At 58.4% G+C, this 22,508-nt stretch overlaps 1 protein-coding gene across 3 annotated transcripts; it reads right to left on the bottom strand.

The window, feature by feature from the left end:
- Positions 1-921: 921 nt before the first annotated feature.
- Positions 922-22,417, bottom strand: Plod1 (procollagen-lysine,2-oxoglutarate 5-dioxygenase 1). 3 transcript variants are annotated; one of them, XM_004863556.4, is made up of 20 exons: positions 22,241-22,417; positions 20,948-21,055; positions 16,932-17,023; positions 16,230-16,363; positions 15,674-15,837; positions 14,379-14,491; positions 13,768-13,831; positions 12,642-12,739; positions 11,958-12,059; positions 11,286-11,417; positions 9,511-9,632; positions 8,028-8,132; positions 7,723-7,848; positions 7,149-7,290; positions 6,542-6,655; positions 5,915-5,980; positions 5,452-5,556; positions 3,932-4,078; positions 2,547-2,672; positions 922-1,741 (listed from the first exon to the last, which is right to left on the bottom strand). In XM_004863556.4, exons 1-20 carry the CDS (start codon positions 22,314-22,316, stop codon positions 1,586-1,588), a joined length of 2,292 nt encoding a protein of 763 aa, XP_004863613.2. In that variant the 5' UTR covers positions 22,317-22,417; the 3' UTR covers positions 922-1,585. The 3 variants fall into 3 exon arrangements, with proteins under 3 accessions (XP_004863613.2, XP_012920616.2, XP_021099276.2); XM_013065162.3 differs by having other exon boundaries at positions 20,948-20,995; XM_021243617.2 differs by lacking the exon at positions 20,948-21,055.
- Positions 22,418-22,508: the final 91 nt, after the last annotated feature.

The raw sequence follows: 22,508 nt of genomic DNA, 5'->3' as shown, positions 1-22,508 counted from the left end.
TCTTTTTCTTTAGCCTCCACTGTGCGCCTTTCTAGGCAGAAGACGGATCACCCTCACACAGGGATCAGATTGCTTCAATTCCTGAAACCCTATTCAAATCCCTGTCCCTATCACTCACTTGCTGGGTTCTTAGGTCAATGACTTGGTCTCTCTGAGCTTGTTCCCCATGTGTAAAAAGGGAATAATAGCCCCTACCCCAAGTGCTGCGTGCCAAGTGCCTCACATGGTAAAATGTTCAGCCTGCAGGAGGTGGACAGAAGTAGCTTTTAGGATGAGTAAATGCCCGGATGTAACCAGAAGACAGAGCAGGGTGCCAGAGCACCAGGAGTTCTCCCTGTTGATGTTTGCAGGCTGAGTGGTCTGGGGGGCTCCGGATCGGAGCTGACACCCAGTGCAGGTCTGGACAGCAAGAAGTGTGCCCCAGGCAGCAGCCAGGGCCTGGCTCACAGCAACGGTTTCCAGAATAAACAAATGCCACGGAGGTCATCTGGCACTGGCTCTGAGCAACAAAAGTACCTGAGTGTGCTGCCACAGCCTTTCCTACCAATCAGGGCTGGCTCTTCTTCTTTTCCCCTGTTTGTTTGTTTGTTTGTTTTTTGAGACAGTCTCACTATGCATTCCAGGCTGGTCTTGAGTTCACTAGGTAGTCCAGGCTGGTCTCAAACTTACTGCAATCCTCCTGCCTCAGCTCCCCTAGTGCAAGAATTACAGGCATGCACTACCACACTTGGCAAATCAGGGTTTCTTGATTTTTTGGGGGGGAGGGGGTGTACCGGGGATCGAACTTGGGACCTTGTGCTTGCAAGGCAGGCACCAGAACCACTGAGCCAAATCCCCAGCCCAAATCAGGGTTTCTTAAGCACCCCCACCCGTCACTTGCTAGACACACGAATACTCGCCAGCCCAAAGCACCCTCCACTCTGTGGCTTGAACACCTTTAATACAACTCTCCCATTTCTGCCTGTCCCTCTTCCCCCATAGGCACTGGGACAGAGTGACGCAGTGCAATGGGGACCTGTCACTCTCCTCCCCCGAGCTGGAGCAGCGATGCCTTCGCTGTCCCCTGGGAAGTTCTGAGTCCAGGGACAAGTTTTTTCTCATGATGGGGCCTGGAAGAAGGGACTTTGGCAGCCCAGGGCTCAGGGCAGAAACCTGCACCCCATCAGGTCTCCGCGTTGCCCCAAAGCTGGAGGCAGAATCCCGAGGGCCTGGCGCTGTGTCAGAGGAGCTCTGGGGCATGGCTTCCCCCTTGCACTTGGGGAGCCTGTTCAAGTCTGTTCAAGTCGAGGCCAGAGAAGAATGGGAGGAAGAGGGTGCTGGGTGTTTTAGGGGAAGACAAGTCACTAAAAGTATGAAAGTGATTCGTGCCCCCTGGGGCTGGGCTTGGAGCACCACAAAAGCCCCAGCCCCAAGGCTGCTGTGTCGCTGGCCTGGCTCAGTCCCCACAATGGCAGCTCCAGCTCTGAGGGCAACGGAAATCAAGGACCTAAAAGCTGCACCAGAATGGCAGGGACCCCGAGGCCCTGGGGAATGCTGGGCAGTGGTTGTCAGCAAAGGAAAGGTCCAAGGGGGTGGGCTTAGCCAGTTAGGGGTCCACAAAGGAGACAGCGATGTAGCGGGTGCCCCTGGTGGTGGGGAGCCCCTCGTGGTAGTGTGTGAGCCGTCCGGGGTGCATAAGAGCCCAGCCCTTCCTCGGGGCTTGGACGGAGCAATTGTAGCGCAGGAACCGGCAGCCCCCGCCCTGGGAGAGAGGAAGAGAGGAAGCATCAGGGCCGTCCATGCTCCTGCCCCGCCCCATGCGCCAGTATCCCTGGAGACGCCCTGTGGAAGGACAGCCACAGGGTGCCGGGGACAACAGCATGCAAAGGCAGGGATGGCGAGCTCTGGCCTTGGAGCCAGGCAGCCCTGGACAGACGCCACTCTTCCCACTACTAACTTTGTGACCAACCTGAGCCTCAGTTTACTCTTCTGTAAAATGGAGGTGAGACTGCACTAAGCTGTGAGGCTTGACTGTGTCCGAGCATTTAGCTGGCATGTGTGAGGCCCTGGATTCCATCCCCAGCACCACCAACAAAACAAAACAGTAGCTTAAGGAGTGGGCGAAGGCCCGCTCGCTCCCTAACGGACACAGGCGTCGCTCCAGGTCTTCCTGGTTTCCCCACTCCGCCTCAGCCCCACACCCAGCCGACACCACCCTTGCTGCTTCCGAAGTGTCCTTCTTCCTCCCACAGGAGGGGACCAGGCAATGGCCTTGTGGCCTCTGTTGTTCTCACAGTTCCAGGACAGCACTCAGTTTTCACCCAAGACTTGAGCCAAAAGGGAGGCTGAGAAATGTGCCTGAGGCCGCACAGCTGGGAACAGGGATCCAGTCCCAGTCCTCCTAAGGCTCACGACGTCACCTCCAAAGCCCCTCCCTCCTGCCAAATGGCGCTCTGAGCCCACCCCTCCCAGGAAGCCCCCACCACGCACCTGGTACCCATCCTCTTTGGCTCTGGGGCCCTGGGGTCCCCTGGTTCCCCTGCCTCAACCACTCTGGCCCCACTCACCTCGTAATCCTCCCCTACTCGGTTGAGGGCAATGTTGACAGTGAAGGTGGAGGCGTCATGGTGTGGCATCAGCGAGGGCTGCTCGTCTGGCTTGTAGCGGACAACAAAGGCGAGGTCGAACTGGGCCTGTGAGGGCCGGGGATGAGAGGCAGGTGAGGGTGGGAGAGGCCGGGGCTGCAAGGGCCTGACCCATTAGCTGGGAAACCGAGTCCCCAGGTGCCCGGAATAGTGCCCGGCAGAGAAGATTCTCAATAAAAAGACACAGGAAGCAGGAAGTGAGGAGGGACACAGGGAGTGGGGGGAGAAGAGGAGGAAAGGAAAGAGAGCGGAGAAGGGAAGGAAGGAAGGAACCAAAGGGCAGGAGGCGGGAAAGAATCCAGGCCTCATGAGCCCCTGGGGTCGTGGCCGTCCAGGCCTCTGCTTCCCTGAGAGGAGGCACCGGCACGGCCAGAGCAGGGGTCTGGAGAAAGCACATGAGCAGGGACAGAACGGAGCCAGCCAGAGAGTGACAGAGCCGGGGACACAGCACAGCGGAGGGACAACTGAGGGAAGAATGCGCATGTAGGCCAGCTGCCCCAAGGCTTGGTGGGGGGCTGGTGCAGGAGCCACGGAGGCCTAGGTTTAGGGACATGGAGGAAGGATTCAAAAGGGGGAGCAGAAAGAATGACCGTCATCAAGAAATCAAATAAAAATTTTTAAAAAAGAAATCAAGGGCTAGGGATTTAGTTCAGAGGTTCCGTCACCTGCCTCGAAAACACAAGGTCCCGAGTTTGATCCCCGGTACAAAAAAAAAAAAAGAAATCTAATAATAGCAGGGTGTGGTGGTGGGCACCTGTAATCCCAGCACTCAGGAGGCTGAGGCAGGAGGATCATCACAAATTTGAGGGCAGCTTGGCCTACATAGCAGGACCCTGGCTCAAAAACACCAAAAAATACTAATAATAATAGTAGTCAAATAATAACAAGTGCTGTTGAGTCTGTGAGGAAAAGGAACCTTTCACACTACTGGTGGGACTGTAAACTAGTACAACCACTGTGGAGATCAGTATGGAGATTCCCCAAAAAAGTAAAACTAGGTGGGTGTCCTGGTGCGTGTCTATAATCTCAGCACTCAGGAGGCTGAGGCAGGAGGGTTGCTATGAGTTCGAGGCCAGCCTGAGCTACATAGTGAGTTCCAGGCCATCCTGAATTACAAAAAGACCCCAAAAAACTGGAAAAAAGAGGAGTGAATTCAGAGACAAAGGTAGTGTCCTTATGAGACCCCAGGGTGCCCCAAGGTCCCACCTCCCCACACCCAGTGTCCGGCCTCTCCCCAAAGCTGGGATGGCCCGCCCCTCCCAGATGCCCTACCCCACCCTGGTCCAGGCTGCACCCCAGGCCCCCACCCTGGTGTAGTAGCCGGGGTACAGCTTCTCTGTCAAGGGCGCGATGTACTCCACCAGGAACTTGTGCCACTCCCGCTCAAAGCTGATCTGGTTCATGTGGATGTCGATGGTCGGTACGTTTTCATAGCCACCCTGGATGCGGTTGTCCTGCAAGTGACCGCAGTGAGTACTGACACAGGCCCCAGATTCCTGTGCCTGGCACGCAGGCTCTGCCTCATACGCCCCCAACCCGGGGACAGGATGGGACTGCATGACAGTAGGAGGCAAAAGGGGAGGAGCTGCAGATGCCAGTCAGGCGAACTTGGGTTAATCAGGAGGAGGCTGGCCTGGGCACAGTACAGCCTTTAAGACGGTCCAGGAGCGAGAGGCCATGTGTCACACTGGCATGGAAGAGGCCAGCTGCCATACGTACTCCAGCAGCAGGAAAGGGAATCCTGTCACCAACCACATGAGCTTCGAAAGGGACCCAAACCTCAGAGGAGACCCGAGCCCAGCTGCCCCTGGACACAGCTTTGTAAGAGGACCAGAGGATCCAGCTAAGGCGTGAACAAGTGTTGTAGGCCAGCCTGGTGGTGCAAACCTGTAATCCCAGTACTCTGGGAGGCCAAGGCAGGAGGATCTCAAGTTCAAGCCCAGCCTGGGCAACTTAGCAACTAAGCCAGACCCTGTGTCAAAATAAAAAAGGGCTGGGAATGTAGCTCAGTGTGAAAGCCCTGGGTTCAGTCTGCAGCACTGGAAAATAAATAAATAGGTGTTGTGTTAAAGCCACTAAGCTTGTGGTCACTTGTCACACAGCAGTAGGGCACAATTGGCCCAGGCCCTGGGGTCTGTGGCTGGCCGTGGCACCGGAGCATCAGGGTTAGCCAGAGTTCAGACTGCCTGAGCTAACCCAGCAGGCTCTGTGTGGCCCAGACACCAAGGCAAGTGGACTAAGTAGGTACCAGAAGCCAGGCACGGTGGCACACACCTGCAATCTCAGCTACTCAGGAGGCTGAGGCAGGAGGATGAGAAATGTGAAGCCAGGAAGACCATGGCTCATAAAATGAGTAAATAAAAAGGGCTGGGGATGTAGCCTGGAAGTGGAGCTCTTTCCTAGCATGAATGAGGCCCTGGGTTCCATCCCCAGCACCAGGGAGGAAAAAGAGGCTGCCTGAACCTCCCACAATGAGCTTCCTGCTTCTGGTAACACAGAGCCTCTCGGTCCACCAGGCCCTGCATCCGGTGTCTGCTGAACTTGGACCTGAGATCACACGCCAATGCCCCTCATGCCACATGTGCCCATTCCACGCACCCAGGGGCAGAAATCCAACCACACTAACAGCAACCCGGAAGGAAGGATAGACTGGAGAAGGAGGGATGAATGGTTGGGCGAATGGAAGGATAGAAGGAAGGGGTGGGGTGGGGTGAGGATGATGGAGAGAGAATAGGTCAGCCAGTACTCCCAAGTCCACAGTCCCAGAGAGACTGGAATCGGGCTGGGAGAGTCCAGCAAGGGGGCATGGGTGGTGGGGTGGCCCTACCTTGTTGTCGCCAAGGGACCACTGGCCAAAGTGCTCCATCTCCTGCACCAGCTCGTCACAGGCCACCTCCGTGAAGATGGGGAACCAGTAGACATCGGGGCAAGGCTGGAGAGAGCAGGACTCAGGCACGGGGTCCAGGGCAGCACCACCACATCCCCTGGGAGGCAGAACCCGCCACGGGGCTCCGAATGTCTGCCACTTCTTACTCCAGGCCTGGGGGCCACCGGCCACAGCCAGGCCACATTTGGGGACATTTCCCTCCACAGGCTCCAGGCAGAAAGGGCCAGTGGAGGGAGAGGGACATCCTGCCACCCGTTCCTCTGGCTGCAGCTGCAGCACTGCCAGGGCAGCTAGAAAGGGTTGCTCCCAGGGTGGCCACTGTCAGGGCCCCGCCGTCCCATCCACCGCAGCAGGTACAGGGTGTGAGCTGATAGTTTTGTTCCCAGGCCACAGACACCCTTACCGTCTCCACCAGCTTCCCTGCCAGGGCCTTGGTGTAGTTTTCGTGGATGTATTTCTCCTTCCAGTCCTTCGGGAAGGGGAAGGAATGGGGCTCGCCATGTGTCCACCCGCAGAGGCTCCCGAAGGGTCTCCCCACAGCACCCCGGGGACGTGTACACCCAGGACAGGTAGCTCTGTGCCCGTTCGGGCTCCTGCACATGTGTGCGCATGTGTGCATCTACATACACACGGTTGCGCGCAGGTACAGTATGTGCAAATGCCCCTGCCAGCCACAAGCTCCCAGTATCCAGGGTCACTGTCACAACAGTCTCCTCTGATCATCATGACACCCTCAGGGACAAGGCAGGCTGGGAGGGCACAACTGTCAGAGCTAAGATAACAGAGGCCCCAGAAGTTGAGAGGACTAAGTCACAGCTGAGCTGGGCAGATCTGGGCCACCAGCCCTGACACCTGCCCCCTCTTCCATTAGATGGCACTGTCTCCCTCCTGACCCAAATCCTGCGCTGGCTACTGAGTCCCTGAGGTGTAAAAAGGGGGAAGCAGGTGCCTGCAGACCAAGGAGGCGCCTCTGGCCCCAGGTCACAGGAGTCCTTCCCTGCCCAGGCCCTCCCCGCCCGCCGGGCCTCACCTCCGGGTTGCTGAAGACCTCCCAGAGGTCGTTGTGGAGGTGGGTGGTCTGGTAGCTGTCCAGGGACAGCAGGTGGCCAAAGCTGTGCCGGTTGGTCAAAAACATGAACACCTCCTGGGGAGAGCAGGCCTGATAGGAGAAGGGCTCCCCACCATGTCCCCCTGCACACCCCGGGACAGAGTCAGCCTGCTGCACCTGCTAGGCTATGTTCACAAGATTAGCGGCCCATGAGTGGGGGTTGCCTGTGTCCCCGGCACCTGGCCTGGGCCCAGCACTGGGGATGGAACAAGACTTCCTGAGCCGGGGATTTAGCTCAGTGGTTTTGTCGCCTGCTGCACAAGCGCAAGGACCCGAGTTCCATCCCCGATACCAAATAAATTAATTAATTAATTAATTAAATTTTAAAAATAAATAAAAGGAAAGGACTGTGAGCTGGGCATGGTGGCACGTGCCTGTGACCCCAGTATGGGGAGGCTGAGGCAGGAGGACTGCCAGGAGTTCGAGGGAGGCTGAACTACATAGCGAGACCCTGTCTCAAAAAACAACAAAAAAGAAGCTCCCGGGCCTAAGTGACAAGGCGGCCCACCTCCCCATGCCACTCGCTGACCTGCTGCCGGATGTTGGCGCAGAAAGCCATGTCAGGGTCCAGCTTCCTGTGGTGGAACAGGTCCGTGTGCTGCAGCTCCGCCCGCAGGGCGCTGCCCTTGATCAAGTAGATGTTGGAGATGTAGGGCACATTCCAGATGCCGCTGGGAGGGGGCAGAGGAAGAAAAGGGTCACTGGGGAGTGGGGAGGAGTCACAGGCCAGAAGTCTGGCTCCTGGACCAAAGGTGTGGGGGTCACAGGCTGGGACAGCATGACAGAGCCACCTGAAGCCCCTACTCTGTGCACACGAGCCCGGGACAGCTGTCAGGAAGTCCTTCTGTGTGTCTGACTGCAGTCTTTCTTGCTTGAGGTTCTACAGCAATTTTTTTGCTTTGGTTTGGGTTTTGAGACAGGGACTCACTCTAGTTCAGGCTGGCCCCCGACCCACAGTGATCCCCCTGCCTCAGCCTACTGAGTGCTGGGATTACAGGTGGGAACCACCACACCCGGCACAACTGCAATCTGAGGGCACCCAGCACAGGAACTCTGGGCGGGGAGCAGCTGGAGCTGAGGTGCCCTGCCACGTGGCTACTCACACACGTCGCCCATGCACGATGTCTACGTAGTCCTCCGAGCGAGCGTAGTAGCCGTCCGCACTCAGCGCCCCCCAAAAATTTGACCACAGCCTCCCGGGGCGCATCATGAGCGGGGCAATGACGTTCCTGAGGAAGGGGCGCCTCAGTGGGGGCAGGAGGCAGAACCGACCAGGGATGGGGACCAGGAGGGGGCAACTGGGACCAAAGCCCAGGCCCCAGGGCAGGCGGAGGAGGAGCAGGGTGAGGGGCTCCCCTTGCCTGGCCTATGCCCAGCGCTGCCAGGTCTGTGGCCTCCCAAGACTCACTTGTTCTGCTCGATCAGCAGCCTCAGGCTATCGGGCTCGGTCAGGGCCACATCGGCGTCCACACTGAAGTAGTAGGTGCAGGTCTGCTCCTGCCGGCACAGGTCTCTGCACGGCATCAGGCGAGAGGTCAGTGATCCGGGGCTGCAGCAATGGCTCCAGCCACCCTGAGGGTCCCTCCCAATGCGGAGACCCACAGCTGGGCTGTGGCGAGTGCCATCGTGACAGTCCTGGGGGAGCACAGCCTGCCAGACAGGCCCTCCGCTGCGGGGTGGGGGTGCTCGAGCTTGTCTGGAGGCCAACTTGGTAACTTGTACCAAAAGCCTGAAAAATGATGAGGGCTGGGCCAGGCGCAGTGGTTCGAGCCCAACTTACTTAGTGAGATCCTGTCTCAAAATAAATAAATAAATTTTAAAAAGGGGCTAGGAATATTGCTCAGTGCAAAGGCCCTGGGTTCAATCCACAGGCTGACCAAAAAAAAAAAAGAAGAAGGCTGGGGATTTAGCTCAGTGGTTTCACCACCTGCTGTGCAAGTGCAAGGACCCAAGTTCGATTTCCTGGTACCAAAAAAAAAGAGGGTTGGGATGTAGCTCAGCGGTGGAGCCCTTGCTTAGCATTCACAAAAGCCTGGGTTCCATCCCTAGAACCACAAAAACAACAGCAACAGCAAATGTGTGTCCTTTTTGTTCACCTGGCCCAGGGCTCAGCAAACTATGGTCCCTGATCCAAATCTTCCCACTGCCTGTTTTCTGGTTTTGTTTTTTGAGACAGGTTCTCACTATGTAGTTCAGGCTGGCCTTGAAGTCAGTATGGAGCCTAAGCCGGCTTTAAATTCATGCCACCACACTAGGCCACTGCCTGGTTTTGTACTGCTCGTGGGCTAAGAGTAGTTTTCTGGTTTTGAATGACTGGGAGAAAAAAATCAAAAGAATATATGAAGATTATAAGGAAGTCAAATTTCATTGTCCATAAACACAATCATGGTGGAAGACAGTTGCACTCATTCATTATGTGTCCTCTGGAGCCACTGGGGTACAAGGGCGGCCCAAGAAGCCCTTATGCACCTGGAGTTACCCCTAATCCTTCACAGGAAGCTGCCAGCCTCTGATCTGATTCTTCCACAATCAACACAAATTACTTCTGTCTTTGCCCCTTTTTTGCTTTGTTTTTTTTGTTGTTCTTGCTATGTATTCTGGGCTGGCCTTGAACTTACTGCAATCCTCTTGCCTCAGCCTCCAGAGTTCCGGGATTATAGGCATGCACCACTACACCCAGCTGATTTCTTCTTTTATTAAAAGCAAAACAAGCCAGGCATGACAGCACACATGGAAGCTGAGGCAGGAGGATCACCGTTAGTTCCAGGCCAGCCTGGGCTACATAGCGAGGCCCTGTCTCACGAAACCACTAATAATAATGGTAATGATAATAAGAATCACAGCCCATCCGCCCACCAATGACAGTGAAGAGGACCCGGCCCAGGACTCACGCGCCCATGTTCCTGGCGTTGGCATTCGACATCCGCACCTCAGGGCCCACCAGCTTCACCGACTGGTACTCACCGCCGTGCTCAGCCAGGAACTGCTCCACCTGTGCCTTGTGGTGCTGCTCCTGGGGGTGGTGGCAGGATGAGGACAAGGGAACAGGGCCCACCCCGGGGACCCTAGCACCCTCTGGCACTGCCAGGCGGCTCCCTCCACCTGCATTTCTGTCTCCACACCTTTACCCTGAAGGCCCGTCCCTGGCACCAGGTGATGACTTTGATTTGACGACCAACAGCCCATTCCCAAGCCCCCTGGGGTGGAGGCATGGGGTCTGTAGACCCAAACCCAAGGTTCAGACTGACTTGGGCTGCCCCACGATGAGCTTGTGACCTGGGACCGGGCCTTTCACCCATTTCCACTTCCGTTTCATCCCTTGTACAATGGGAAGACAATCACACCTGCCTCCAGGTCACGGCAAGCAGGCATCGAGTCAGCTGCAGCACTCAGTAGGTCCTCAGAGGCGGCCTGTGACATGTCTCTTTCTATACAAAGTCACTATTCGTGGGTGGGTGGCTTGCTGTCTGCAGGGCAGGGCCTATGTCCCCTCTGTTTCCAGATGGCACGATGCACGGGTGGAATGAATGTTGGTGACAGAGGCAGGGAGCTGGGTGTGGTGGCACAGGCCCGTAATCCCAGCACTCTGGGAGGCTGAGGCAGGAGGACTGCATGTTTGAGCCCAGCCTGGGCAACTGCGTGACTTAGTGAGATCTTGCCTCAAAATAAAAACTGAGAAAAGGGCTGTGGGAGAGAGCTACAGACAGGGCAGCAGCTGAAGGACTTTCAGGAAGCCAGAGCTTCGCACACACGGAGGCTCTGAAGAGTGTGCTGGCACCGCAGCTGGACAGACAGGTAAGAGAGGCCAGAGGGAGGACCTGTGGCCGGAGGGGAGCTGGGAGGGAGGGGCCGGAGGGCTGAATCTAGGTGGCCTCAGGACCTTCCCTGATTGCCCAAAAAGTACTGAAGGAGGGGCAGGGGATTTGGCTCAGTGGTTCCGCCTGCCTCGCAAGCACAAGGACCTGAGCTGATCCCCAGTACCAAAAAAAACCAAAAACTAAAACCACAAGGTCCCAAGGTCGATCCCCGGTACCAAAAAAAAAAAAAAGTACTGAAGGAAAACAAAACCAAACCAAATACCAGGGACTTCTCTCTGCATGGCACAGGCTAACCTGGGCAACTCTTGCAGTGACTCTATGTGCTTGGCACTGGTACTGGGACTCAAACTCAGGATCCTGTGCTTGCCATTCTGGCACAGTGGCACAATTATTACCCATCCACTTTTTTTGTAGCACAGGGAATGCAACCCATAGCCTCACCTATGCTAGCGAGTGGTCTACGACTGAGCTACATCTTCAGTTCTTTTTGTTTCTGGAGTCAGGTTTTCCCTAAGTCGCCCAGACTAACTTCAAACTTGCAGTCCCCCTGCTTCAGCCTCCCGCTACTACACCCACCATTATCCTTATTTTATAGATGAGAAACGGGAAACATAGAGAGGTTGGGGAATGGGTCCAAGGTCACACAGCAATAAAACCAGTACTGTTGGGATTGAAGGCCAGCCAGTCTGACCCCAGGGCCATCTGGTCATTTGGGGACCTGGCCCACCACCCACTTCCGCTGATCCCAGACAGGCCTGGATGAGTCAGGTCCTTAGAGGCTTTAGCCTCCTCAGCAAGCTGAACCTGCCCCAAGCCACCCGAGGATCCTCACAGCGCCTGCCACTCACATGGCTGTGAATGAAAAGCCGCATCCGACTCCGGGGGTAGTGGAGGCGCAGGAGCCGCTGGAAGAACAGAGACAGGAACGGCGTGGGCTGCTCAATGAAAACGCCAACCAGGACCATGGGCAGAGCTTCGTCCTGTGTGAGGAGGTGGCATAAGAGTCCAGCTGTGCCCCACCATGCACTGTCACCAAGCCTTGGTGTGGCCCCAGGGAGCAGGGCCACAAGCAAAAATATGCGGCCATGGCCAGGCATGGGCGTGCCTGTCTGTGATCCCAGCACTCAGGAGGCTGAGGCAGGGGATGGCAGGTTGGAAGCCAGCCTGTACTACGTCTCAAAACAAACTAACAAACAAAAAGCATGTGGCCTCTGTTGGACTGGGGCCTGGGCCAGGGAGCACCCAGCGCGTGGGTTGTGCAGGCACCAGCGACTGGGACCAGCCGGACTCAGAGCAAGGCCTGGTGGACAGCGCGCTGAGGACGAAGCCTCGTGGGATGAAGAGGATCAGGGGAGGAAGAGAACACAGTCATCTGGAGGGAAGCCAGCGCCTGAGTGGTCCATGAAGGCTGCCAGGAGGGAGTGGGAGGTGGCAAGGGAGGCAGAAGCTAACACAGGGAGGTGAGCAAGAGCCAGAGGCCATCCCGGCCCCCCACAGCCTCCTCTATCTCTGGGCCTCACCCCGATGCCCTTCAGGCTGCGCAGACCCTCGTCACACACAGTGCAGCCCGTCTCGAAGGTCCAGAAGTGCGGGATGTAGTTGCCCAGGTAGTTTAGCTGCAGCTGTCGGGAGACGGGAGACACAGGGTGGGAGCGAACCAGGCCACCCGTCCCGCCCACAACCTCCCCGGCCCAGCCCGGGTGCACCTAGCTCGCTCCCACCCTGAGTGGCCCAAGGGAGGGCAGAGGGAGCACGAGGCGCTGTAGTTAGTGCGTCTTCCTCTTTGGGCATTTGTAAGATGCAGGTTCCCGGGCCCCACCCCGGCAGAGGGCCCTGAGGCCGGCCCTCTGCAGCTGATCTGCCCCTCAATGTCTTCCACAGAGCCAGGAATGTGGGGGCCACATCCCCCTAGCTGACCACGCCTTCTCTCCCAGGGCAAGCAGTCGAGAAATGTTCCCTGAGCGAATAAAGAACTGCACCCTGGGACGAGGGTGTGTGATGGCTCTGGCAGCCCAGCCTCGGGCCAGGTGGGGACAGGAGGGGACACCAAGCTCTTATGCGTCCTGCTGTCCAGCAGGGAGGGTGGGCACGGAGCACCAGGGGAGGGAGGGAGAGAAGACGCGACTCACGGCGAGGGGTGACAGCAAGGGTTGTGCTGGGCTCTGGCCCCCTCAGCTCTCCCAGGGCTGGGCCCTCCCTCCTACCTTGGTGGGCCCGTTGCCGTGGATCAGGACCGGGAGGGTGTCGTAGGCCAGGTTCCGTGCTCTCACGTGGCCCATTTCAAACTTGAGCACAACTTCATCTGGGGGTCAGAAAGCACAGCCTGTCCACGTCCGCCCAGCGGCCAGGCCTGGGGCCCAACAGGTGGGGGAGGGCACGGCCTTGGGGAAGGTGCTTCTCCTCCCTGGCCTCAGTTTCCCCATCTGTAAAATGGGGACAATCCCTTCTTCAGGCCCCCAAGCCGAGTGTGAGATGTGTTAGGGCCAGAAGTGGTGGTGGGAGGGAGCCAAAGACCAGACCATCCCAGCTCCCACATGCACAACGGCACCAGGACACCTGGCATGGGGTCCCACAGCAGGGTCCCCAGACTCCCCGCCATGACCCTCGTAGTCTGCACAGAAGAAAATGGGCAGGAAGCTGCCGATGGCATGAGACACACAGGGCCTTTCTGAGAGGATGCTGGGGACGGAGATGACAAGGACCCCTGTGCAAGGTCCTGAACCGCCCAGAAGGGGACCTGGGCCCCACTTCTCCACCCAGGTCAGAGCCCCCAGAAACCACAGGCAGTGGAAGGGTGCCGTGGCTCTTCTCTGGGAGAGGACCCAGAGTTCTCATCAAAAGGACTCCATAAGCCCGGGATTTAGCTCAGTGGTTTTGCTGCCTGCTGCGCAAGCGCGAGGACCCGAGTTTGATCCCCGGTACCAAAAAAAAAAAAAAAAAATGGACTCCGTAAGTTAAATCACCAATCAGGGTTCTGGTTGGTTTCCCACTGTGTGTGTGTCCGTGTGCGTGTCTGTCTGTGTGTGTGTGTGTATTTGAGGTCACTCAGCAAGATCTATGGCCAACAGGGGCCCATCCGTAAGGACGCATCCTGCAGGGCAAGAGTCCAGTTCATGCTCTGTGCACTCCCCGCCCCCAGCTGTTCCTTTCCTGGCTTCCCTCGAGAGACCTGCTGCGTGGGACCTGGGACCAGGCGGGTGACCTCCCAGCACAACCACCAGAGAGACGCCTCCAGTCCCCTGGGCTCAGTCCTGCCTGGAATCCTCGTTCCTCCCCCTCCCCAGCACCCACCTCCCAGCCCTCCCCTCCTGCAGGGGGCGCTCCACTCACCCAAGGCTCCGTCCAGGTTCTGGAAGATGCGGCAGCGGTGGTCCAGGGAGATGTTGATCTGCTCCTGGTGGAACAAGGGCACCGGGCTGCAGCGAGACCCGGCCCTGGTGGGCAGGACGCCTGGCACACCAGCGTGGGGGCCGTGCCCATGCTCACTCGGACAGCCGGGCACCAAGCCACCGGGGTTCCCTGATGTAGTGGCTTTACTCAGAGAGCCGGGAAACCCCAGCTCCGGAAGAAACCCAGCAGCTGGTCCAACCACAACAACCACCACAATGACAACCACAATGGTAACTTTACAAACATTGATTAGCACTTTGCTGCATGCCAGTCGCCGCTGTAACTGTTCTGTGTACACGTGACCTCCATGCAGCCCCGTAAGAAAGCAGCCGCTTTACTGCTTTTATTCCAAGCTCCCAGTCATCCTGGCAGAGACCTGACGAATCCGACCTCACACTTGCACCCCTTTTGTGGTAGTCAGTTACAGCCGCCCAGCACACCGACACAACCAGGCGCTCCAGCCCCAGGGGACTGTCCCCGGGCAGCCTGGCCAGCTGGATCCAGAGTCAGGATCCCCCAGGCCCCCTCTCGGCCCACCCGCCCCCTCTTACCCGCTTCTCCGGGTCCAAGAAGATCTTGGTGTAAAAGAGCTGGTCACTGTCGCTATCCTGGCCCTCCCACTTGGCCACCAGCTTGCTGAGGTTGGGGGCATAGCCGATGAAGCCTGAGGAGGGTGGCAGGGACCCCAAGACAGACACTTGGCTTCCGGCCGCTGAGTCAAGGCTCCTTCCCCTCCCTCCCCTTTAGCCACGAACCCTGCCTCCTCTCAGAAGATGCAAGCTAGTTAACGGGATGCAAGCTAGTTAATGTCACTGGCTGAAGGTTCCCCAGATCAGTGGCACCCAGCAAACTGTGCCTGCTTGGTCCAGAGATTGGACTGGGGGGCCCTGGGGGGTGGAGGTGTGGGGCCCAGGCTTGGAGCACCTTCTCTCAGTGACCTGGGAAACCTGGCCCCGATAATGGGAGAGAGGCAGGGCCAAGGTCACACCGAGCATTCTGGATGCTGAGCCCTGGTAAGCGGAAAAAGCTCACCAGGCTCCCTGGCTTGTGCAGACACAAGAGGCAAAGAGAGGAGAAACAGGACACCCTGACCCCAGGGCCAAGGCCCAGGCCAGAACATCTGCGCTGTGCTCGCTGGGCCAGTGAGACCATGGCTGCCGGGCTGATCTCCCCTCCTCTCCAAGCAATGGGAACTGGCTGAGCCATGAGTACAGATTTGCATCCTTTTGTTTGGGTTTTGTTTTTTGTTGTTTTTTTTTTGGTACCAGGGATTGAACTTGGGACCTTGCACTTGCGAGGCAGGCAGCAGAACCACTGAGCTAAATCCCCAGCCCTTGCATCCTTTTGTTTGTTTTCATTTTTGAGACGCTGTAGTCCAGGGCAGCCTTGAACTTGCCATGTAGCCCAGGCTGGCCTCAAACTTCCAATCCTCCTGCCTCAGCCTCCCTAGTGCTGCGACTATAGGCGTGCCCACTACATCCTGCAATCTGCACCCTTTAAAGACTCCCTTGGGTTGCTGCGTGGAGAAGAGACCAGGAGGGGACAAGGGTGGAAGGGGATGTGCAGAACTACAAGGGCAGACTGGAGAGCTCGCTTGGAGGGTGTCACATGACTCACGAGGGACCAGCCGTGGGAGAGGCCAAGGGCGGAATCGGGGTGACCACATTTTGGCCGTGCATCTGGGTGGCTGCTGAATGAGATGTGGACAACTCACCCGCAGGGCCTGAGAACCCTGCAGCTCCATTCAGGGCTCTCCGCAGGACACCACTGAGGTACAGGTGGCGGTCAGGAAAGCGGGACCCTCCCATGGGGGATGGCCGGGGCCCACGCCCTGTAGGCCTCTCACCTCCAGAGCCCAGGAACCTCTTGCCATCGGAGACCATGGGGTACTTGGCCTCTAGCCTTCGGTCGGGATAGATGAGCTCCTCCGCCGAGAAGACCACACGGCTCCTCGCCTGCCGGAACTTCTTCAGGAGCTCCCGGGGCCCCGAGGCAAACACCACATCATAGCTTCAGCCAGAGAAGGGAGAGGCAGGCGGGGCCCGGTGAGCAGGGGTCACGGCAGACCACCAGCAGGAGGGGACAGGGGTGGAGGCGCCCCACGAGAGCCTCCTCCCACACCAGCCTGGGCCACCATCCGGGGAACGGATCTGCTCCGGGTCTCAGGCACCACCTGCTGCGCCTCCATCCTGACCCTGGGCAGAGATGCTCCCCATAACCGTGTCCTTGTCACCCTCAGAGCTAGCACGTCATTCCCTCTCATCTTTTCCCCAAGAGTGGATAAGACCTGGGATGGCCTTATCCAGGGGTCCATGGATCCCCAACACTAGGCAGTCTTAGCTCAAGTGACCCTCCTATCCCGAAGTCCACAGGGCCCTGGTCAGGAAGTCCCCGCCACCCACCTGTCTGTGAAGAGAATGACCAGGTCCTCCTTGTCCTCGTGCTTCTCCAGCGCCTTCTTCAGCAGCCGGATCTTCTGTCCTCCACCCGCCGAAGTCCCCCTCTCCACACCCCAGTCCTCCCCCAGGCCCAGCGCCTGCAGAGTGCAGAGAAAGGCCACTTACCACCAGCTTTCAGGGGAGTATTTCTCGGCTGCACCTCCACCCCTCTGCTGGGCAGTGAGCACCTTGCTTGCCTGGCTTGTCTGGCCCCACTGCCCCAGGGGTTCCTGAGGCTGATGGGCTTCCTGGAGGCCATGTGACCACGCCTGCCAATCAGAATGTCCCGCTCCCCAACCACCTCTGAGCACAATGCTCCCTGTAACCCTGGATCCAGCTTCTCCTGAAGCAGCCCTTTGCTTCAATGCTATTTGCATGAACTATACATCTTCTTTCAAGCTTTCTGCCAAACTGTGACAGAGGTGCATCAGAGGGCTCAGGTGGGTGGAGGAAGATACCCCGCAAGGCTGAGCCCTGAGGGCCACGCAGAGGACACGAAGCCTGTGTCCCTCTCGCTTGCCTCCCAGAACAGCCTCATGCCCTACCCTGCCTTGTTCCCACTCACACTCAGCCTTCAGCGTTCCCCAGGCAGCCCCGGGCCCCAAGTCTGTCCCAGGGCCCTGGCAGTATGGGAAGGCGGGACAGGGCTCTTCCCCAAGCCCTCACCTGGATCTTGTAGTTGAAGAACTGTGCTGAGCGCTTGAAGCGGCGGAAGCCCTCGGTCTCCTTCGTGGCCACAGTGAGGACTAACAGGTTGTCTGAGGGCAGAGGGGGGCAAGGTGAGTGGGACTCGATGCCAAGGTGGCGAGGAGCGGCAGTCACTGCTCGAAGTCAAAGCCCAGCAGGACGCATCTTCATGTCGACCCATTACAGACGGTGCCAACGGAATAGACTTGACATCTCCCTCCACTCTGCCTGTCACCAGAGGCAGCTGCTTCGACCTTCAGAGCAAGGACCTCTCCGGGCTTCACCTCGAAAATGGAACTGGACAGACAACTCCTGAGACAGCAGCTCTCTGAGACTCAGTTTCCCCATTGGAAAGTAGAGATGGTGACAGCACCTACCGCCTGCTGGCTAAATGAGCCTGGCATGTACAGCCCTGGCTGGGATGCCTGGTACATGCTAAGGGCTGCCACTGGTGCTGTCCGCTGAGAGCAGGACGCCTCGCCTGGCATTCAAGGCCTCGTCCGGCGGGCGATGGACTATGGGCCCCTGGGCTCCTTTCCTCCTCCTACCACGGCTCCCTCTGTCCCTTTCTTTGATGGTCCTTCAGCTCCCAGGACAAGTGACAATGATGCCCTTCTCCACCACGGTCTCTGAAGCCTTGTCAGATTTTTGTCTTCTCCAGCCTAGAGAGAGGAGCCACTTTAAGGCCTCATTATGGTTTCTCCATGTGAATCCCAGTTCCCTCAGCGGCCAGGCCAATGGCAGGCGGGTAGAGCCCCTCCCTCCACCACAGGAAGTCTGGAGTCTTGCTAGAAGGACAAAGGAGCCCAGCTGGCCAGGGCTGGCAGATGCTGAGGTACAGGCTGCTGGCCACAGGGCTGGGAGCCGGCGGGTGCCAGGCGGCTGGCAGCAATTGGCAGGAAGCAGTTGGGGTGGGTCCAGGGTGCTGGGGCAGGAGGGGCGGGTGCTGCAGACAGGTGCAGGGGGTCCCACTACCTGAGCCCAGGATCCAGGGAAGAGGGGGCTGCTCACACTGTGAAAGGGCTCCCCCAACTCCTGCTTTGATGGTTAAGTCTCCCCCCAGGAGAGGAGAAGTACAGCAACTAGCTCAGAGGCCCAAAGAGGGCTGCTGGGGACCGGAAGAGTGTCACATTTCACGGGTGGGAAAAGCCAGCGTGCGTGTGGGGGCGGGGGGAGAGAGAGGGAGGAATATTCTGGACTCTTGCTCCCTGGGAACAGGCTCCCTAACTAGGCGGCAGGGGAGGGGGAAGGGAGCCTGCCATGATGCATCTCAGGCTCCTGTCGCAGGTTCCTGCTTTCAGTAAGAGTCTTTCACTCTGTGCATGCCACATGCTGTCCCGAGCAGTGTAGACACGGGCCCCACTCTGCAGTTAGGCTCAGGGATGGCCTGCAACTTGCCCCAGGAGCCAGGAAGTGGCAGCATCAGGGTTTGGACACAAGCAGCCCGGCTCAAAGTCGCAGCCTGACCTGACTGTGTGCACTGCCTGGGCCTGGGATGGTGGCCAGGCCATCTGCTCCAGGGCCCTTCTCTGTCCAAGGAAACCACTGGCTGGGTGGGGGGAAGCCCTCAGCCATGCCAGACCCTGCCTACACACCCACCACCCTCCTCCTCAGCCTGTCCCTTCCCTGTTTTCTTGCTTGGTACCAGCTGCTGCCCGGGCCCGAACAAATCCCAGTCCCCCGGGCCATACAGTGCTCATGCCCCTGGCCTAGGATCCCATGATGGGAATATCAGCCATATATCACCATTGCCCAGAATGTCTGAAGTCCAGATTCCCAGGCCCAGGTCTCCCAGGTCTGTGATTGGCCACATGTGGCCACATTTGTGTCGCTGGCTCAGAGGCAGGGGTGAGCAAGAGCTCAGGGCACACCCTCCCCAAGGACCTGGCACCAACCCTTAACACCCCAGGAAACTGCCCTGTCACTCAGCTGCTCCCCACATGCCCTTGGCCTCTCTGTGATGTCCCCGCCTTCCCTAAGGAGACTCTCAGTCCACCTCCTCCGGGAGGCCCTCCTTCCTCTCATCCCTGTAGCTGGGCCCTCAGATGCCCAGCAGGTGATGCACTGGTGCAAAGCTGTTCCTTCTCCCTTCGCCATGCCAGAGCCTCATCTTTAACCCACCACCACCACCTCCCTGGCTGAGACCCAGTGTGACCAGGGCCCAGTGCACTGTCTGACCTCAAAGAGCAAGGCCGGGGAGCTGATTTGAGCAAGGGTGACATTAACATTTACGGTCTACAAGGGAAGTGATGCTTTTTTTGGGCTATTCTTGATGTTCTTGTTTTAAGACAGGCTCTTGCTGTGCAGTTCAGGCTGGCCTGGAATTCACTATGTAGCCCAGGCTCGCCTGAACTCATGTGATGCTCCTGCCTCAGCCTCCCAAGTGCTGGGATTACAGGCAAATGCTACCACGCCTGGCTGCAGGTGATGCTTCTCAGACCATGGATTGAGAGGGGAAAGAGCAAGTGCCAGTCCCATCATGCAGGCGCTGAACCTCACTGTCTTTCTGCCTGAGAGCCCAACACACCAGATTCCTACCAGCAAGTGGCTGCAGACATCTCTCGGGCCTCCGACAGGGAGTGCCCCATGCAGGCACTCCGGGAGGCCTTTCCTGATCTGCAGTAGGTCCAGCCACAGCTCTGGGTAACTGCGTGGTGCGAGGATTCGGCACCCGGGCCGCCCGCCTGTGCCCTGTTCTCTCAGCCACCGCTGCGAGTCAGGCCAGGCCCCGTGGACCTGGCAGCCAGAGAACTCGGCCCTCCTCACCTGCTGCCCAAACCCAGCACAGACTTCCCCAGACCAACCCAGCCGGTGATGCAGGCCAGCAGAGACAAACTCGACCCTGCAGAGTACAGTGGTGAGGAAAGATGGCTGAGCCCAGTGTGCTGTCACATGCCCCACCACTTGGAAGGCTGAGGCAGGAGGATTGCAAGTTCAAGCCCAGCCTGTACTACACAGCGAGACCCTGTTTTACCCTCCCTGGGCCTCAGTTTCCTCATCTGTACTAAGAGGCTCAAGAGGATAATAACAGCACCTGAGGTTTCGGTGAGAGACGTGGACAAAGTGCAGGAGGGAGGGAGAAGCTCCCCAAGGCACAGAATCCCTGGAGTCCTCCGGAGATGGCCGAGCCCCCAGCCCTAATTCACTGGGACTCATGGATTGCCCTCTTCCCCGGCAGCACCAGCCCAGCCCAGCCCTGGGAGAGGTGGTCAGCCTGTGGCCTTGTCTTAGGCTGGGTCAAGGCACATCAGGCTCGCCGAGGTGGGACTACATTCCCTCCCACCACCCTTGCCTTCCCCACCCCTGGCCCCAGGCTTGAACTGAAGCCCTGGTTGGGATCTCCCAGAACAGCATGCTGCTGGGTTGAACACTTTCACCCGCCTCCTGTGTTAGTGTGGAGGCTCCTCCAGGGCAGGGCAAGGCCTCCTCCCTATGACACAGGGAGCAGAAGGGGTTGCTCCCCCTTCAGACTAGGTGTCTAACTGCACAGGGAGCTCTATGTCCCCCTGACTGGCAACCCTTAAAAGTAAAAACCACCAGGTGTGGTGGCGTACGGCTGTGATCCCAGCACTTGGGAGGCTGAGCCAGGAGGATCATTGCAAGTTCGAGGCCAGCCTGGGCTACTTATCAAGACTCTGTCTCAACAGACCAAAAATAGATATAAATAAACAAATGGGGCTGGGGCTGTAGCTCAGTGGTGGAGCAATTGCCTAGCACAAACCAGGCCCTAGGTTGGATCCACAGCATGGAAAAAAAGTCTAAATAGGGCAAGGGAAGCAAAGTGGCCCCCAGTAGCACCCTGTCTCCTATGCATCCTCCTGCTGGCATCTGACAACAGGTGTCCCAATTACCTGGGCCACATCCTGAGTCCTGCCCTCCTGCACCAGGAGAGCTGCGGGGAGGGCCATCCTGTATCCTCTCTGCCCTCCTCCTGTCCCCCCGCTGGGGTCAGGAAGCGAAGAGCCCCGTCATCACTCGGCCCACCTCTCACTCACCTCTCTGGGCTTCATCGTGGGCAGCTGCAGTTTCTCTCGTGGGATGGTCTGGGTGGAGGGGGCCCATCAGCGGAAGCAGGGGAAGTGAGGCCCAGAAAAAAACAGAGGCTATTATAGGGCTGCTAGCTCCTGGCCAGGGAGCAGACTGGGCCAGGGTGCAGGCCCTTTGCACAAGATTCTACCTAGCCCTGTGCTCGGCATCTTTCTCACTGATCTCTCTGACCTGTCTTAGTGCCAGGCTGGGCACTGGGAGGGGAGGAAACGCCCATTGCAAGGCCCATTAATGGCCCTGGCATCCTCCAGCATTCTAGGAGTGAGATATTACGGCCCTGGTATGCAAGCTGGGACTCAGCCTGGTGGAGATTAAGCACAATGACTCTGCCACCAGGAGGTACTGGCTCTGGGTAGAGCCTGATGGAAAGGAGGTGTCCAAGACACAGTGGTTCCCATCCCCTTCCCGGCCGGTTCCACCACCCTGGCTTCCGGGTTCTCTGGACAGTAGGCCAAGTGGAACGGGGTGCCATCAAGGTGTGCCCAGCTTGGCTTGGCTTTGCCCACATGGTACAGTTTCTCTCCACCTCCCTGGGCTCTCGGTGCCCCGCAGGCAGCCCGGGAGGTGGCCCAGGCCAGGGAGCACTGGAACGAGCACTAGACAGGGAGTCCTGCAGAACAAGGACCAACCACTTCACAGCCAGACAGACCTGGGCAGCTGCTTCACCTGTCTGAGCCTCAGTTTCCTCACACGTGAACTGGAGAGGAGACTTGCGTGGCAGGCATTTCGCAAAGGACACAGTGAAAGTTCCTACTACTGCACAAACCTTCCTCCCTACCCCACCCCAAAGCCCTGCACCCCTACACGGTGAGCCCCAGTAGCTCTGGAATCAGACACATGGTGGGGAGACCCTGTTCCATGAATCGACCATGGAGCCTCAGTTGGCCGGGCTACCAAACAGGGGTAAAGGAAGGACAAGGCTCCCAGAGTGGCGATGGCACTCAGCTGACCTGTGGTCACCGCAAGTGGCCCACAAATAGTGGCCAAGGCCAGCACCAACCCTCAGCACCCCCAGCACTATCATTATGAGTTCCTCCCGGCACTGAACGGGACTTGGATGTCACCCTCTCCTGCCCACTGCACGGATGTGGGAACTGCGGCCCCAAGAGGGGAAGTGATTTCTCCAAGTCCTCAGGAGTAAAAGGACAAATGGGCGGATCCCAGCACCACCCACCCCAGCCCAGGCCTAGGGAACCCAGGGGTCCTCAGCGAGGCCGCCTTTCGCCCTGCTGCGCGCTCACCCTCGGGCTTGGCGTCGCCCTTCGCGTCCGCCAGGAGCAGCGAGCCCAGATGGGCCAGGAGCAGCAGGACTTGCATGGCCAGGGGCTGGGGACGATCAGCGGGCGCGGCGGGCCTCGCAGGACTGGAAACTTCGCAACGGGGCCGGCAGTGGCTGCCACGCACTCTGCCCGCCCTGGGGGCGGCGCCGCCCGGTCCCCACCCCCTCGAGGCAGGGTTTCTGGCGGCCGGGCGAGGTGCAGCTGTGCCCAGCGTCCCGGCGCCCCCGGG

Source organism: Heterocephalus glaber, unplaced genomic scaffold (assembly GCF_053883595.1).
Source record: "Heterocephalus glaber isolate CG9 unplaced genomic scaffold, H.glaber_assembly_v1.0 deba00001447, whole genome shotgun sequence".
NCBI lineage: Eukaryota > Metazoa > Chordata > Mammalia > Rodentia > Bathyergidae > Heterocephalus > Heterocephalus glaber.
The sequence above is the reverse complement of the archived record's forward strand: the minus strand, read 5'-3'. Positions and strand labels throughout refer to the sequence as shown.

What these genes read in the sequence shown, in the direction of transcription:
- Plod1 (XM_004863556.4), bottom strand. Translation starts at nt 22,316, where the DNA reads ATGCAAGTCCTGCTGCTCCTGGCCCATCTGGGCTCGCTGCTCCTGGCG. An exon ending in TCTTCAACTACAAGATCCAG is followed by an intron (nt 16,364 to 16,931) that starts GTGAGGGCTTGG and finishes TGCACTCTGCAG; the next exon opens with GCGCTGGGCCTGGGGGAGGA. An exon ending in ACCCCGGCTACTACACCAGG is followed by an intron (nt 2,673 to 3,931) that starts GTGGGGGCCTGG and finishes CGGCCCTCACAG; the next exon opens with GCCCAGTTCGACCTCGCCTT.